Source organism: Mytilus californianus, unplaced genomic scaffold, assembly GCF_021869535.1.
Source record: "Mytilus californianus isolate M0D057914Y unplaced genomic scaffold, xbMytCali1.0.p SCAF_7, whole genome shotgun sequence".
NCBI classification, from domain to species: domain Eukaryota; kingdom Metazoa; phylum Mollusca; class Bivalvia; order Mytilida; family Mytilidae; genus Mytilus; species Mytilus californianus.
In genome coordinates this window covers 110408550-110424754 of record NW_026262723.1, presented here as the reverse complement: position 1 = coordinate 110424754, position 16205 = coordinate 110408550, and the positions used below count along the sequence as shown (strand labels likewise).

The 16205-nt window shown below is 32.2% G+C and overlaps 1 protein-coding gene across 1 annotated transcript in view; it reads right to left on the bottom strand.

Moving 5' to 3' along the window:
- Positions 1-4869: 4869 nt before the first annotated feature.
- LOC127710033 (mismatch repair endonuclease PMS2-like) overlaps positions 4870-16205 on the bottom strand; it is a 73909-nt gene continuing 62573 nt past the window's right edge. Inside the window, exons 22-26 of the mRNA XM_052215755.1 lie at positions 15776-15844; positions 15452-15489; positions 13588-13692; positions 13183-13218; positions 4870-5011 (exon numbers count right to left, since the gene is read on the bottom strand). Coding sequence (XP_052071715.1) covers positions 4949-5011; positions 13183-13218; positions 13588-13692; positions 15452-15489; positions 15776-15844 — 311 coding nt within the window. The 3' untranslated portion in view covers positions 4870-4948. The remainder of the gene's footprint in view (positions 5012-13182; positions 13219-13587; positions 13693-15451; positions 15490-15775; positions 15845-16205) is intronic.

The following is a 16205-nucleotide window of genomic DNA, read 5'->3' as shown; positions in this document are numbered from 1 at the left end:
TAAGAAAGTATGGGGTATATAGCAATTAAGATTTAAAGGAAATGTGGGGTATAATGCAAAAAAAATTTGATATCCAATATCTCAAAAATGACAAACAATATCTCAAACCTGCGTAGCGAAGATGTTCTGCAGATGACATACAACACTGTTACAAAAACATTGGACAATTCAGAAGTTCATTAAGGTCACTATGAATAATCAAATATATGATGCAATACCAAACTTGAGAACTGAAGTCGTAAAGACATGGGACTTCTAAAATTCAACTCAGGACCACTTGACCTTTCAAATGTCACAAGGTAAAGGTCATTGTACACTTTGAAGGTCAAGGTACAATTTCATCATGACCTTGACTTTGACCTCAAATTGAAAATCTTGAACTAATGATCATTTTTGCAGTTTATAGTAGGATGACATCTGTTACCGTTTTAAAGATATACACAAAATACTTTACTTTTATGAATTATCTCGTTGTAACTTTTGAACGGATGGTCGGACAGTTTTGGGCTTACTGTATAAAATGTAGAGATCTTTGAGAGGATCATTTAATGTATGCAGCGATCTCTTATCGTTTTCCTAATAAATTATGTAATAAATTGTGTATTATATATCAAGGGAAATAACTCTTATAAGGTTGATAACAAAATAATTGCTTATTTATTAACATTGCCATCTGTTCCTGTATATGTTGCCATTTTCAGATCGATTCTATCTGCATTAATTTAAAAGAAAATGCAAATAAAAGAAATTGTTTCAAAGGGATATAACTCTACGCAGCCTCATCTGGTAATATCTCATGATGAGATCTACTTATTGTCCAAATAAGGTCATGATGTCTTCAAAAAAAAATCTCTTCCAGTTAGACCCTAGTAATTAAGTCAAATTATTTACCTTTTATTTCATCATAGGTCATGACATCAAGTAAACATATACCATGTGGGCCTTGTCACGAAAGAATAGCAAACACAAAAGCTGAATTCTGGTGTTACAACTGTGATGAAGGATTATGCTCAACATGTTCAAGTCATCATAAAAGATCTAAATCGTCACGTGATCATAAAACCATTGATATTAAAAGTTATAAACCATTCATAAAAGCTATTAAAACAGAATGTGACAAACATGGTCAACAGCTCAACTTGTACTGTCCCCGTCATCTAATGCCTTGCTGTGAAGAATGTATTCCTACAAGCCATTCAAAATGTACTGGAATAAAAAGTTTAGCTAATGTAGTAGAGGAAACCAAAATGGAAAAATCAAAAGAATCTTTAGATAAAGATATAAACTCCATCTTAGACATCTTGATTAAAATTGAGACCAACAAATCAGAAAATATCAAAAGAGGTGAACAACAGTGTGACGGCATCAAGGGCAGGATTGCAGAATTTCGAAAGAAAATAAATGAACATTTAGACGAACTAGAGAAGAAGTTATGCCAAGAAACAAAGACCGTCTTGAATAAAGAAAAATCAAAAGCAGCAGATTTAATTACTGAACATGAAGAAAAAAAAGAACAATTGGATGAAATGAAAGACTATCTCCATACAGTCATAACACATAGTTCAAAACTGCAATCATTCCTAGGTGTACATCAGTTTGAAAAACAAGTACACCGGTGTCAACGATATGTTGATGATCTGGAGGATGATGACAGGACTAAAGAATTTAAAATCAAAATGGAGCAAAATGATGAAATAGAAAAGACCATCAACAAATTAGGATCGCTAGAATCCCTAGGAGAAGTAGCAGTTTTTAAAACACATATACCCATGAAAAGAGAAACAGACGTGAAGAGGGAAGCACAAGTAGTAACACGACAACGATCCAACATAAAAATTATGACCATGAAGATTGAAACAAAGATGGAGATCAACATTGGGACGTGGATTAGGAACATTATTTGTCTGATGGATGGTAGTGTTATAGCAATTACACAGTTTGGTACAGTTAACTTATTTACTGTTGCTAGCAAAATTCAGAAACATTTCTTAATACCTGGCGAAGCCTACAGTGTTACACAGATCAATCAGTATACCATTGCCTTAACTTATCCTGGCGAGAAAGCCATTAAGATCTTTAATATGGAGAATACAAAAGTTACTAAAGTTATCAAATTAGACAAAGTATGCAGGGGTTTGTCATTCGCCAATAATTCTCTGGCTGTAGGTTTGGATAGAGATGAAATCCGCATTATAGACCTGGAAGGTATTATATTGAAGTCAATACAAGTTGAGAGTGTATCATACCTGTTTCACCTGGTTTACTGTAATGACAGAGTAACCTACAGTGATAGTAATGGTAAGGCTGTAAGCTCTGTTGATGAATCAGGTAAACAGATCTGGCAATATAAACAGGATTTAACTGGACCAAGGGGACTTTGTACAGATACTTATGGCAACATTATAGTAGCAGACGGTAAATCTAAGAGAATAATAGTAATATCAAAAGATGGACAGGGTAGTCAAGTGCTAATAAATCAAGAGGATGGACTTACGTTTCCTCAGTGTATTTGCTTTAGTAAACATAATGAGTCATCAGGTTTTATTGGTGATTACTTCGACAGATTCTTGGTAAACTTCAGTTTATCTTATGAATAAGATAAACACTGAAGACTCTTTTCTATCAAATGATAAGAAGTGTTACAGATTCATCACAAGTAAAGAATTTTGGTGTGTGCTTAAATATATCGTGAGAGGAAGTATAGGCAAGTGTCAAGTTGTAATTAAAGTGTATAGGAGTTTTAACAATTGATCAGAACATTTTGATAAACTACATGTGGAATATGTTTACCATTTTATTTTATTGGTAATAAGATATTCTCTCTAATGATATAATTGTATTCATGTGTACTTCTGATTTCAATTAAATATCAATGCTGTTTTCGTGAAACCAGTTATGAGGCTTGCTTTTGATTTTTATATATTCTTGAACAGCATATAGCTATATATTTTATCTACATATGGTAAGATTGTCGATGAGACAATGAGACAACATTCCACCCTAGACTCAATGATGTAGAACTGAGCAACTATAGATCAATGTACAGCCTTTAACAATGAGCAAAACCCTTACTGCAAAGCAAGCTATGTAAGGCCATGACATGGAAAATGTAAAACAATTCAAAAGAGAAAAATAAATGCAGTGAATTACAAACGCCTGACTTTGGCAAGACATATACAGTGTGTAAGGGTTTAAACATGCTTGCTGGCTGCACAACGCCACCCCCCCCCCTCCTCGCCTTTCCTTGGGTTAACCATGTTATTGTGTCCCAACCTTTACCTTGAACATTGGTGTAACAGCACAAAATAACAAAATATTATAATCAAAGCGCAAATGGGCTGTAAAGGCAGTTACCTACAGATGTTATGATTTTGTAGACCAGATTAATTATAAAACATGTAAGTGAGAAGGGAAATATAAAACATGTCCTGGTATTGCCTAATTTTCAACTATAGAAATAGTTAACCATCCATAATGGTATATTCGAGTTAGGTTCGAAATCAAACGCGACCAAACAAGGACTATATGCTTCATCGGTATGACACGTTTGGTATCTGGAAACCAAAAGAGGGGAGAAAGATACCAGAGGGACATTCAAACTCATATGTCGAAAAATAAACAGACAACACCATAGCTAAAAATGAAAAAAGACCAATAGACAAACAATAGTGAACGAAATACAACATAGAAAACTAAAGACTGAGCAACACGAATCCCACCAAAAACTGGGGGTGATCTCAGGTGCTCCGGAAGGGTAAGCGGATCCTGCTCCGTCTGTGGCACCCGTCGTGTTGCTCATGTTAGTACAATCCCGGTAATAAGTCTAATTCGGTAGGTCACAAAACTTTCTCCAGAGCCCAATATACAGACAACCCTTTATCCTGCATATATTCTTACACGTTTAGCAAGAGATTCTCTGGCCCTTGCTAACCCTTCAGGTCTTGGAGCACATGACCACTAATATTGCTAAACCTTAAACTTACAGCTATTTTATTTTTATCTTTTATATGTATGTAAAAGTTAAGATACCAGTAGTCGTCTGATCTGCAATCGTACCAATTGTTTTATACCCGAATGTGAAATTTTTACTGAGTGTGAATTTGTATGACAGGTGATGCATGTATATAATATAGCTGTTAACGCACTCGTTTCATTCGATTTCCTGTTCATGTTTGTTAACTTAATTTGTCTTTTCTCAATCAATTTACGTGATTTTAACCTCCTGGGTAAACTACTTAATCTTGTTTTCTGCGCACAACACTCTCCCTAACTTCGTACAGTGGACTGTAAAAGAACAAAAGACCAAACTGTAAAAATCAGTTGGAAAGGGCTCAACTCTTCTGAAGCTAGGCAAGAAGCACACAAACAACCTACGAAAAAGGAAAAAAATGACACAATGTACTTATCTTAGAATGCTCACAGATACGGTAAACTAATTCAAAGCCAGTTTCAACTAAAACATAAACCATATCTTCTAAAACTTAAATATCAATCAGTACATAACCAATATATAAAGTGTAAAGACAGACATCATAAACAGTCTGAGAAAAGCATGATCATGTGCAATGCCAAAATATAAGTATCAATAGGATGCAAGACCAGAAGTAAAGACAGACATCATAAACAGTCTGAGAAAATCATGATCATATGCAATGCCAAAATATAAGTTTTCATAACTATATAGCAATACATATTACGCAAAACCAATCTCAGAAATAGTAAAAGCTACAGCAGATCTAGCAAACGTTCATAGAAGATTATCCAAAAAAACGCAATTTAAAAATGCTTCAAAATCTAACTTAAAATAAGGTACTTTTAATATGGTAATGAGTGCTGATTTCTTATGAACAATATAATGAACAAGAATAATAAAATGTATGTTTTATTAAAAATTTATATCTTTAAAAAACAGAACACATCTCTGGTGGTGCCTAATGTTACCATGGGATCATCTTGGAACCATATTCAGGTTAATTAAATGTCTCATTGTTGGTCTTCCATGTGGACAATTCTGTAAATAAAATATCATTTAACAGAGTTGATATTTTGAATTTACAATTTAGTTTGATATGCATATCAGTATCCAGTATTTATCTGAATATCTTCTTTTTTGCCTATAAATCACTTAACAATCGTCATATTTCTAAAATAAAGAAAACATATGTTTACTTATACTAAAGGCTTCAATGTGAAGCCAAATTTTTGCTTATCATTAACAACACTATTAGAGGCACTAGAGGAGCTGTTTACCTCTAAGAAGCACAATCACAACAAACCAGTAAGTCTGAAATGGCCTATATCTGTACTAAACTGTACTGATTTTACTCGACCACTCTGAATTGTTCTGAATTTTACTTCCAATCTTTTAAACTATACTCGACTGTACTTGACCCTTAACTTTGTCTTTGAAAAAAGGTAAAATTATTACTCGACCAGTCTGAAACAGTCCTAACCCATTCTTGACAAATACTTGACCAGACCTTGACTTATTTTTGTCAGTCTGAACCATACTCGACCAAAGATCTGAATAATCCGCAACCAGTCTCAACCATTCTTCACCTAATAACCACTCAATTTTTTTTTTTTTTTATTTTAACTGTTAATATAAGTAAACTATCTTTTTAACTGACTATGACAACAGTCACAATAAAGTAAAGATATATTTACAGGTTTTTACATCATTACACGAGTATCTGATTTATCAAAAGGAGATAGTGAAATTATATAAATATAAAGTCTGAGTGGTAAAAAAAAAGATTTTCTTTTACCTGAAAAACACCTTTGTACTGAGGGTAATACAACCTTATACGGTTGCTTCTTGTTTGCCATGTGTTTTTTCCTAACAAAACTTAATTCTCCTAAATTCTCAATTAAAAACTACATAGGTTTCATGGTTACATACAATAGTTATATAACTATTTTTTAACTGACATAACAACAGCCAACAAAATCACTGAAATCGTTTAAACCTTATATCTGAAATATTTCTATTCTTGTTATAATTTAGCATCTGTAAAAATATGTACATATCTTTAAGGGATAAATCAAAGCATCGTCGATGTTGTGATCCAGCCATATTCATAGCTAGTCTGATATTCTTTCTGACCATACTTTTTTCAATATGTTTTTCTCTTTTCATTTCCAATCTTACTGTAAAATGTCTATGTTATTGTCCAAAGGTAGAAAATTTCGCAATATTGATGCAAATATTGATCTATATATATATATTGATATTTCAATTTTAGACTCCGTCAGATTCTTTTTTATAAGTATTTGCAATTTAATGATATTGACAAGATTGGAAAGGGTAATCGTCAAACAAGTAATATATATTTTTTATCTGCCTTTAATAATAACTGGCTTAATAATTAACAGAAAGAGGCCTTGGAAATGCATTTTCTCAACAACAGAATTTTTTAAAATATAATAACTATTTTTGGTGTTCATTCTTCATTCAGAAAAAATACATTTCCTGTATTCAAATTTAAACGTACAAATACCTAATGCTGAGATATTTCCAATTACTGTTAAATAGCAATTTAATGGGATATAAATGTAGAACAAACAAATAAATTTTATTGCAGAAAATGCTCAGGTAAGAGTTATGCAATTTTGTTTATTGTTTCAACCAAATTTCTGATAATTGAAACTAATTAATTAGAACTTGATTATTGACTTATGTCAGATGATAATGACACTGATTTTACAAGTGAAATAAAATTTGCTTGCATTTTTTATAAATATTTTTTTTTCATTTTTTGTCTTTTCTTTGAAAAAAATCCACAACTGAGTAATCATTCAGCTAGCTAGCAAAATAAACAGAATATTTTAATTTAGTATAGATCAAAATAAATAATACATTTGTATGTTTACTACTGAGGTCAAGAATGTGTGTATTCAGTTTGGTGTGTAATAAATTGTGATTATTTAATTATGTAACAGTTCATGAGATATTAACTGTGGTGAATTAAGACTCGGGTTGTTTCCAATTAATACTTACACCTTTGAGTGTAATTATTTGAAAATCATGGCAGTTGATAATCATACTGACTCTTACTTGCCTATGGAAAGAATTGGAGTAATACCATTTCAAAAAAGTGTGGGAATCAACTTAGATATATTAATACACATGTTGACCCAAATTTCATTGAACAAGAACTTACACAAGCATAAGATACTAATATAATACTTTCAAAATTCTTATCAACTGATTCAATTGATGTACAAATACTTTTTCAAATTAATTCATAAATAGTAAATCATTATAAATTTTGATTTACAAAGGAACTATATGCAAGTGTATATCTAAAAAAAAAAGGTTGTTCGACCAATCTTTTCTTAATTGAACGGTAAATAACATGTCGAAAGTTGGCAGTTGATGATTAAAATGGTGCAGAAAGTTTCTGCAAGTCATAAAAACACATAATTAGTTTCATGATATGTCTTCAACTTAGTATTCTGCACCATCTCCAAAACCAGAGTGATCGCATAGATCCAGCATGGCTGAATCAAAGATTAAAGAAATGCATTGTGAACATTATCATGTATAAAAAAATCAATCAACATGTTTAATCAAAAACTTAACTTATTACATGAAGACCAGAAATCACTTCCTTTGATCATCTTGTTTTTTTTTTAGAGAATATACATTGTATATGTATATTAAATATTATAAGAGGGTGTGGATAAGGGTTTACAGAATCGAAAATAATGGGCAAAAAATATAAAGAATACAGAAAAATGAACAAAACTAGAGGCTTTAAAGAGCCTCTGTCGCTCACCTTGGTCTATGTGCATTTCAAACAAAGGACACTCTAGATCTCCAACATTGTAGACAAGAACAGACTTCATGACAGAAATCTCTAATTTTGTTGATCTAGTATTACTGATCTTTTACAAGTTGCAGTTGGCGTATTGAATTTTCAGCCTAGTACCTTTTGTTAGCTATTATTCGTGTGTTTCTTTGTCCTATAAGTTCTCCCATTTATTTGTATTGAGGTCCTGTCATGTGATGTTGTCGTTTTGGTGTTGTGTTTGACGTTGCCATTAAAGCGGGAGGTTTGGCATGCCACAAAACCAGGTTCAACCCACCATTTTTTTCTTAAAATGTCCTGTACCAAGTCAGGAAAATGGCCATTGTTATATTATAGTTCGTTTCTGTGTGTGTTACATTTTTAATGTTGTGTTTTTGTTGTGTCGTTGTTCTCCTCTTATATTTGATGCTTTTCCCTCAGTTTTAGTTTGTAACCCGGATTTGTTTTTATCTCTATCGATTTATGAGTTTGGAACAGCGGTATACTACTGTTGCCTTTATTTATTTTAGTCTGTTTAGTTTCTCTTTATCTTCTTTAGTTTTGCTCAAAACACAAAAGAGGGTAAAAAAAATCCTCATTTAAGGGCATTCACTCCTACGAAGAGTGACAGTCTACTAATTATATCGGCAAAATTTGACTTTTTAATAATCTTGCCATGCTGATCATTTTTGTGATTGTGTTTATTGTGTCTATTTATTTATTATAATCTAAATCATATAAGGCTTAACGGGGGAAAAAAATGTTTCTCTCTAAATAGTATAGTTTTCATAATAGGCAAAAATGAAAAAATGGTAAAATTTGTCATTTATGGGCAATATAACTCATATAAGAATTTATCTAACAGTCTTGACATATATGGACAATTGGTAGAGCTCATTATTCTGAACATTTTTTATCCTTCCAGAATTTCTTTATTTATAATAGTTCAAAAAATAATAGACAAAAAATGCATTTTACCCCTATGTTCTATTTTTAGCCATGTCGGCCATGTTGGTTGGTAGGCGGGGTCATCAGACACATCTTTAAACAAGATACCCCAATGATGATTGTGGCCAAGTTTAATAAAATTTGTCTCCGTAGTTTCAGAGAAGATTTTTGTAAAAGATTACAAAAATTTACAAAAACTTGTTAAAAGTTGACTATAAAGGTCAATTACTCCTTAAGGGGTCCAGAGACAATTTTGATAATGTTGACTTATTTGTAGATCTTACTTTGCTGTACGTTATTGCTGTTTATCTCTATCTATAATAATATTGAAGATAATAACCAAAAACTCCAAAATTTAATTAAAAATACCAATTCAGGGGCAGCAACCCAACAATGGGTTGTCTGATACGTGTGAAAATTTCAGGGCAGATCGATCTTGACCTGATGGCCAATTTTACCTCGTGTCAGATTTGCTCTAAATGCTTTGGTTTCAGAGATATAAGCAAAAATCTACATTTTACCCCTATGTTCTATTTTTAGCCATGGCAACCATCTTGTTTGGCGGGCCCGTTAATCAGACACATTCTTTAAACTAGATACCCAAGTAATGATTGTGGCCAAGTTTGGTTAAATTTGGCCCAATAGTTTCAGAGGAGAAGATTTTTGTAAAAGTTAACAGACGACGATGGAGGACGACAAAGGACGAAGGACACCAAGTGATGAGAAAAGCTCACTTGGCCCAAAAAGAATAGTGAATAATGAGGTGCTTTAATATATAGAATAGAGAATAATGGGCAAAAAGAATAAAGAATAGGAAAAAATGGCCTAAAGAATTCAATACAGAAACGAAGGACCCCCATCTAAACCTTCATAATTATGATGATTATGATATGATATGTTTGTGAAATTTTAGCTTCAATGTTGTATTAAATACATTTTGAATTTCAAATTGTTGTTCAAATTTCTAGCCAAGGCAATTAACTGTTGTTGAAAATAGTTCCTAAATTGATGAAATACAATAGATAGATACTGAAATAGGTCTAGGTTGGTCCAGAATAGGTCGAGTATGCATCAACTAGGTAGAAATTGGTAAAAAATTTGGTTGAGTATGGTTCAGACACGTATAAAATGGTTAAATACTGGTCAAGTAACGGTCGAGTACAAGTTCAGTCTGTTAAGTATGTTTCAGAGTACAGTCAAGAAATAGCGCGTAAAATTCTGACCAATTCAGACGAGTAAAGATATAGGACATTTCAGACTTCTACTAGTTTGTAGTGCATGTTCATTCATACATGGTTTGAGAAGTTCAATATGGTGTTTTCTGTGTACTGTTTTGAAGACTAGTCTATTTTCATTTTTTTCTTTTGGCCATGGTATTGTGTGTCATTCTTTTACTTCTGATTTTTTTATTGTCCTCTGGTTATCTGATAATTTTGTTTTTCAAGGAGACTCAATTTCAATTGTTTAACTGTACATGTTTTACCTTAAATGATAAAGAGATTGATCTGGTTGTATTTAGAATCAACAGGTACTAGATTCTAAAGTTCAGTTGAAAATCATCAAAGACACTATGCTTGTAATTAAGTATTCCAGACGCTATTTTTCATTTACAGAACAATATAAAATCAAAGTGGGAAAGCAAGTGTTTCCCCGTTTTGAGCAAGTAAAAGATTAGATTCTTTGTCAAAAGTCTCAAAATAATTTCATACCAAATATCACCAGTAAACCAATTATCAGTTACTTTAAAACACTTTTTTCGGTATGAAGAGTATTTTATACCATGATTTAGTGTCACTTGATAGTTAAATGAAAATTGCTATTGTATATCAGAATTCATTCATAATTCATTATCATATTGAAATTTCCAGTCTTTATTTATTGTCTAAGAATTGTGGTCCATTCCTGAGGAATTGGAAGTTTTGGTCATCAGAATCAGTTCAAGCTCATCAAGTATATTCAGCACAACCTTTTCTCAACAGGGGAATTCAAGAAAAAAAATGGTAAGTAATTTGATGAAAATTTGGTATGTTTCAAGTTGTCTGCTGTTGTTTTCTATAATTTGTGGTAATCTACCAGTTTTAGAATAAAAACCCTAGCAATGCATTAAAGAAAGTTTATGTGTCCGATGTTCAGTACAGTTCAACATGTTCTTAATGAGTACAAAACATATTTATATTTAGATTTGAAATACCACCAAATTATATCTACTTCTCCTTAATTAAGGGCAACATCTATAATTAAAGAACCTTAGTGAGCGCGCTCACATACCCCACGTCCCCACATTGTCATTGGAGAAATAAAATAAGTGTAAGAAAAAAAAATTGAATCATAATTTCCTGTCAATATGCACATCTACATAGTATGTCCTTATTATCTACACAGTTTCATGAAATTCTGTTGTGTGGTTTGAGAGGAGTTGCGATGACAAAAGGTTGCAGTAGCATATTGGGCAAATAAGTTCAAAGGGGCGTAACTCCTGGAAAAAAAATGAGTCGTAATTTCCTGTCGATATGCACATCTACGTAGTATGTCCTTATTATCTGAAAAGGTTTCATGAAATTCTGTTGTGTGGTTTGAGAGGAGTTGCGATGACAAAAAGTTGCAGTAGTATATTTGGCAAATAAGTTCAAAGGGGCGTAACTCCTGGAAAAAAAATGAGTCGTAATTTCCTGTCGATATGCACATCAACGTAGTATGTCCTTATTATCTGAAAAGGTTTCATGAAATTCTGTTGTGTGGTTTGAGAGGAGTTGCGATGACAAAAGGTTGCAGTAGTATATTGGGCAAATAAGTTCAAAGGGGCGTAACTCCTGGGAAAAAAATTGAATCGTAATTTCCTGTCGATATGCACATCTACGTAGTATGTCCTTATTATCTGAAAAGGTTTCATGAAATTCTGTTGTGTGGTTTGAGAGGAGTTGCGATGACAAAAGGTTGCAGTAGTATATTGGGCAAATAAGTTCAAAGGGGCGTAACTCCTGGAAAAAAAATGAGTCGTAATTTCCTGTCGATATGCACATCTACGTAGTATGTCCTTATTATCTGAAAAGGTTTCATGAAATTCTGTTGTGTGGTTTGAGAGGAGTTGCGATGACAAAAAGTTGCAGTAGTATATTTGGCAAATAAGTTCAAAGGGGCGTAACTCCTGGAAAAAAAATTGAATCGTAATTTCCTGTCGATATGCACATCTACGTTGTATGTTTTTATTATCTACACAGTTTCATGAAATTATGTTGTGTGGTTTGAGAGGAGTTGCGATGACAAAAGGTTGTAGTAGTACATTAAAGTAAATAAGTTCAAAAGGGCGTAACTCCTAGAAAAAAAATTGAATCGTAATTTCCTGTCGATATGCACAACTACATAGTATGTCTTTATTATCTAAAAGGGTTTCGTGAAATTCTGTTGTGTGGTTTGATAGGAGTTGCGATGACAAGAAATAGGACTGACGGACTGACAGACGGACAGACAGTTGGATGGACAGACGGACGGACGGGTCAAAAACATTATACCCTCCGCAACTCGTTGCGTGGGGTATAATAAAAGATTGACGGACTGATTATTTTTGCACTTTTTAGTTTCTCTCTCTCTATCTGTTCTAATTTACAAGATTATTGCAAAATGCAACACATGTGTCAAAACTGTCTTTCAATGGCAATAACTCTTATAAAATGAATAGTCTAAAAACAATGTCAGCTGTGTTGACTTATTTTTTAGATCTTGTCTAGCTGATCAACTTTGCTGTTTTAAGATTATTGACAATACTTGCATTTACCGCTATGTTCTTTTTAAAGAAAAATGATGGCTGTGTTGTTTTGCTGGAAGGTTTAAAAGACAACTTTTCTTAAACTAGATATTCAAAGGATGATTATAGCAAAGTTTGGTTGCAATCAGACAAGTAAGAGGCGGGAAGGGTGACAATTGATGGCAATAAGTCGCACAAGCACTTCAGGCCAGGAGAGCTTAAACTATATCAGTTTATGTATTACATTCCTTTCCCATGTTAATTTTTCAAAATTTAATTTCATGAGTTGTGTAAAAAAGTCTCTTTTTTTTACTTTTCAATTTTAATATTGGAATTGATATAAATGGCACCAAGCATACAAAGACAAATTTGCATAATATACAATTATGTCTGTAGTTGGTAAAGATTAAATAAGATTTGTAAAGATAACAATTTAAAACTTTTCTTCATATTTTATTAATGTGCATTACCTTCAGTATATTGTGTTTATTGCTAATTTGTTCTTCTCCTGAACATGAATGACATATTTGCCACTGGATGTTAAGCAATCAACAATCAACCAATCAGTACTTGTGTGTAAGTTCTGATTTTGGTTTGTTTCATTTTAGTTTTGGCAGCTATGCCCAGTGCCTTAATATTAGATAGTGTCTACATCTTTGTTTGATAAGCAAACAGCGACAAAAGTTAACATAAACCTACCCAAGGCTGGTCAATTTGGCCCATATGCTCAACTAACTGTAATATAAAAAGAAATAACCAGTTAAAGGTCACACACACACACACACACACAATTGTTTGATATTTGTAAGTTTTTATACTGCCCATGCATGTGACATTCTGGTAATTTTTTAAATGTTTCCTAGGAATTTCAAAATGTAGTTTTGACAATTTGAATTGTCCTTTCATTCTGAAAAAGTCTGAGGAAATGAAAAACTGGCAAATAATTTTATTTCAACATACTATTTACAACTTGATGTTACCTCTTTTTTTGCAATTTTCTTAAAGAAACACTCTTTATCTAACATTCTGCCTGAAGGTGTAAAACATAAGAATGTCTAAATAATGCATAATTTTGCTATCAAATGAAATGAGCTGGACAATTACCTTTTTCATTTCAGCTTTTTTCAGTGCTGTACCAATCATTATGGACTTTCTACATGATCTAGAGGCAAACATCTGTCGTACTCTGGATGGACGACACATAACACCCTAACAATATACATTGGGTAAATACTTTTATCTGTTGCAAAATTTCTATACATTGTATCATCAAATTATTATACATTAAATGGGTAGTTGTGATAAGTTATAGTAATGGAGTCTTGTGAATTTTTGAAAAAAAGTAGAACCTATACTTAAGTAATGAAGTTGAAGCCATATCACGGCAAAATGAAATTTGAGACTCTAACCACTTAGATTCATTGACTAAATACAAATGTTCTACTGTGTCTTTATCTACTGATGTTTAAACTAAGAAAAAACAAATTTGAAACATTTTATGATTCATGAGCAACATTTGAAAAAGAAACATAAATTCTTTCAAAGCATTCCAAATAATGAAACAATTCAGAAATAAGTATTTTATCACTAAATTAGTAAGATCAGTCTCAAGAGAAGAATGGGATTTCTTAGGTTCAAAGAGGGATAAATTAATGTCATTGTGATTAAATAATGGCAGCATGGCCTGCATATGGTAGGTACATTTTTCATCTCATTCGGTATTCAAGAGCTTGCAGCTGCTACTCAGACTTTGTAAAACGTCACCAGTCTCTGAGCAGAAAGTTGATGAACCAGGGTTATATCAAAAAACGTCTTGTCCTTTTTCTAAAAAAGTTCATCGGAAGATACCAAGACCTTGTTGATAAATATTCCGTATCAACTTCACAAATAATACACGATGGTCTTGAAGTATAGATTCTTGGTACTGACGTTGTTTATCATCTTAATAACGTGTTTCAGTATTCTTTTATTTGTCTTTGTAAATTATAACTTTTACTGTTTAGCTTATTTTTGGTAATATCCATTTGACGTAGCTCGGTACTTATACATACCGTTATTGCGTTGTTGTGCTGTGGTGAATTTTTGTATTTTTGTCTTTCATTTTAGCTAATGTGCTTTGTCTATATGCCTTTTTGTTTTTTCTTTGTTGACATATTTGTTTGTTTTTAAGATTGTAACACAATGTTGGCCGCTGTACCACTAATTTTGACATTTATACCTATCATTTCTGTTTGTGTGTTTTGTTCACATATGTTGTCATAATGGAATTTTTATGCAACTGTCGTACAAGTGAGGGGTTTAGCTAGCTATAGAACCAGGTTTAATCCACCATTTTCTACATAGAAAATGCCTGTACCAAGTCAGGAATATGACAGTTGTTATCCATTCGTTTGTTGTGTTTGATCTTTTGATTTTGCAATTTGATTAGGGACTTTCCGTTTTGAATTTTCCTCAGAGTTCGGTATTTTTGTTATTTTACTTTTGGCTGAAATCCTAAGCAGTTACTTTGTGTAACCAAATATTAGATTTCAAGTTTCCTATATAAATACAATGTATTTTTAAATATTGGACAATTTGATAAACGAATGTGAACTAAACATAAAGAGTATTTGAAAGTCTGAGATATCCATGAGTCATTTAAATCACCTGGTAGAAGAGAAGCAAAAGACACTAAAGGGATAATCAAACTCTCAAGTCGAAATGAGCTGACAATGTCATGGCAAAAAATGCACAAACAACCAAAAAACAAACAACAGTATACAAAACAGAACACAGAAAACTAAAGGCTGAGTCTAATATAGAGTGACCAAAGACCATCACAAAGTATACCAGCATCCTGTCAACCTCCATTGACAGTGTAATTGGCCAATTCTCCGATAAGTGGTGTTAAATCTATTGTTGTAGTCAATGAGACAAGAAGCTTCTCTCTTTAATTAACAAATTCTATCTTAATTGAACATATACTCACAGGTGAATCTGTTAACATAAAGATCAGTTCCTCTATATCTGAAAAATAAATATATTTGAAAAATCATTATCTGATGCTAGCACTTTGTGTATTTAATATAAAAAAAATATTGAAATTTATCAAATTAATAAACCATTTCTATTGGGCTGGTCCAAATCAGAATACAAATGAGATGTGCCAATGCTAATAATGCAGAAAATTATGTGCATTCAGTGAAATCAACATCTTATGTACTGACTGGCCTTATATTCTTTTCTGTCGTAAAAATAATATTTTTGAAGAGAATAACAATATAAAATTATATGTTATATATTACTGACTAACCATCTTTTCCAAATGTCCAGTTTTTACTGACTGGTGTAGAAATTAACTTTACTCTCTGTGTAGGTTCACCTGTCAACAAAATAATATATTTATACTTTTCTTTGTTTAAGGATATTAAATAAAGCAGATAATCAAAAGTAACAAAGCAGAATGAATTTCAATATGTACAGACAAATTAATCTGAGCTGGCAGTTAAAGCATTTTTGAAATATTATATAAAGTAGCTGGTTTGATATTCTAAGATGATACAATTAATTTAATTGTTGTTGATTTAATCATAGAACTTGATCAATAACTGAATTCTTCGGCTGATCTGACAGACTCAGGGAGAAGTATGAGAAGAACACTCATGGTTCAACCTTGTCACAAATATATGTTCCTATCCAAAATCAGGCAACAAATTGTCTCTTCATGCTTTTGTCTTCTGAGA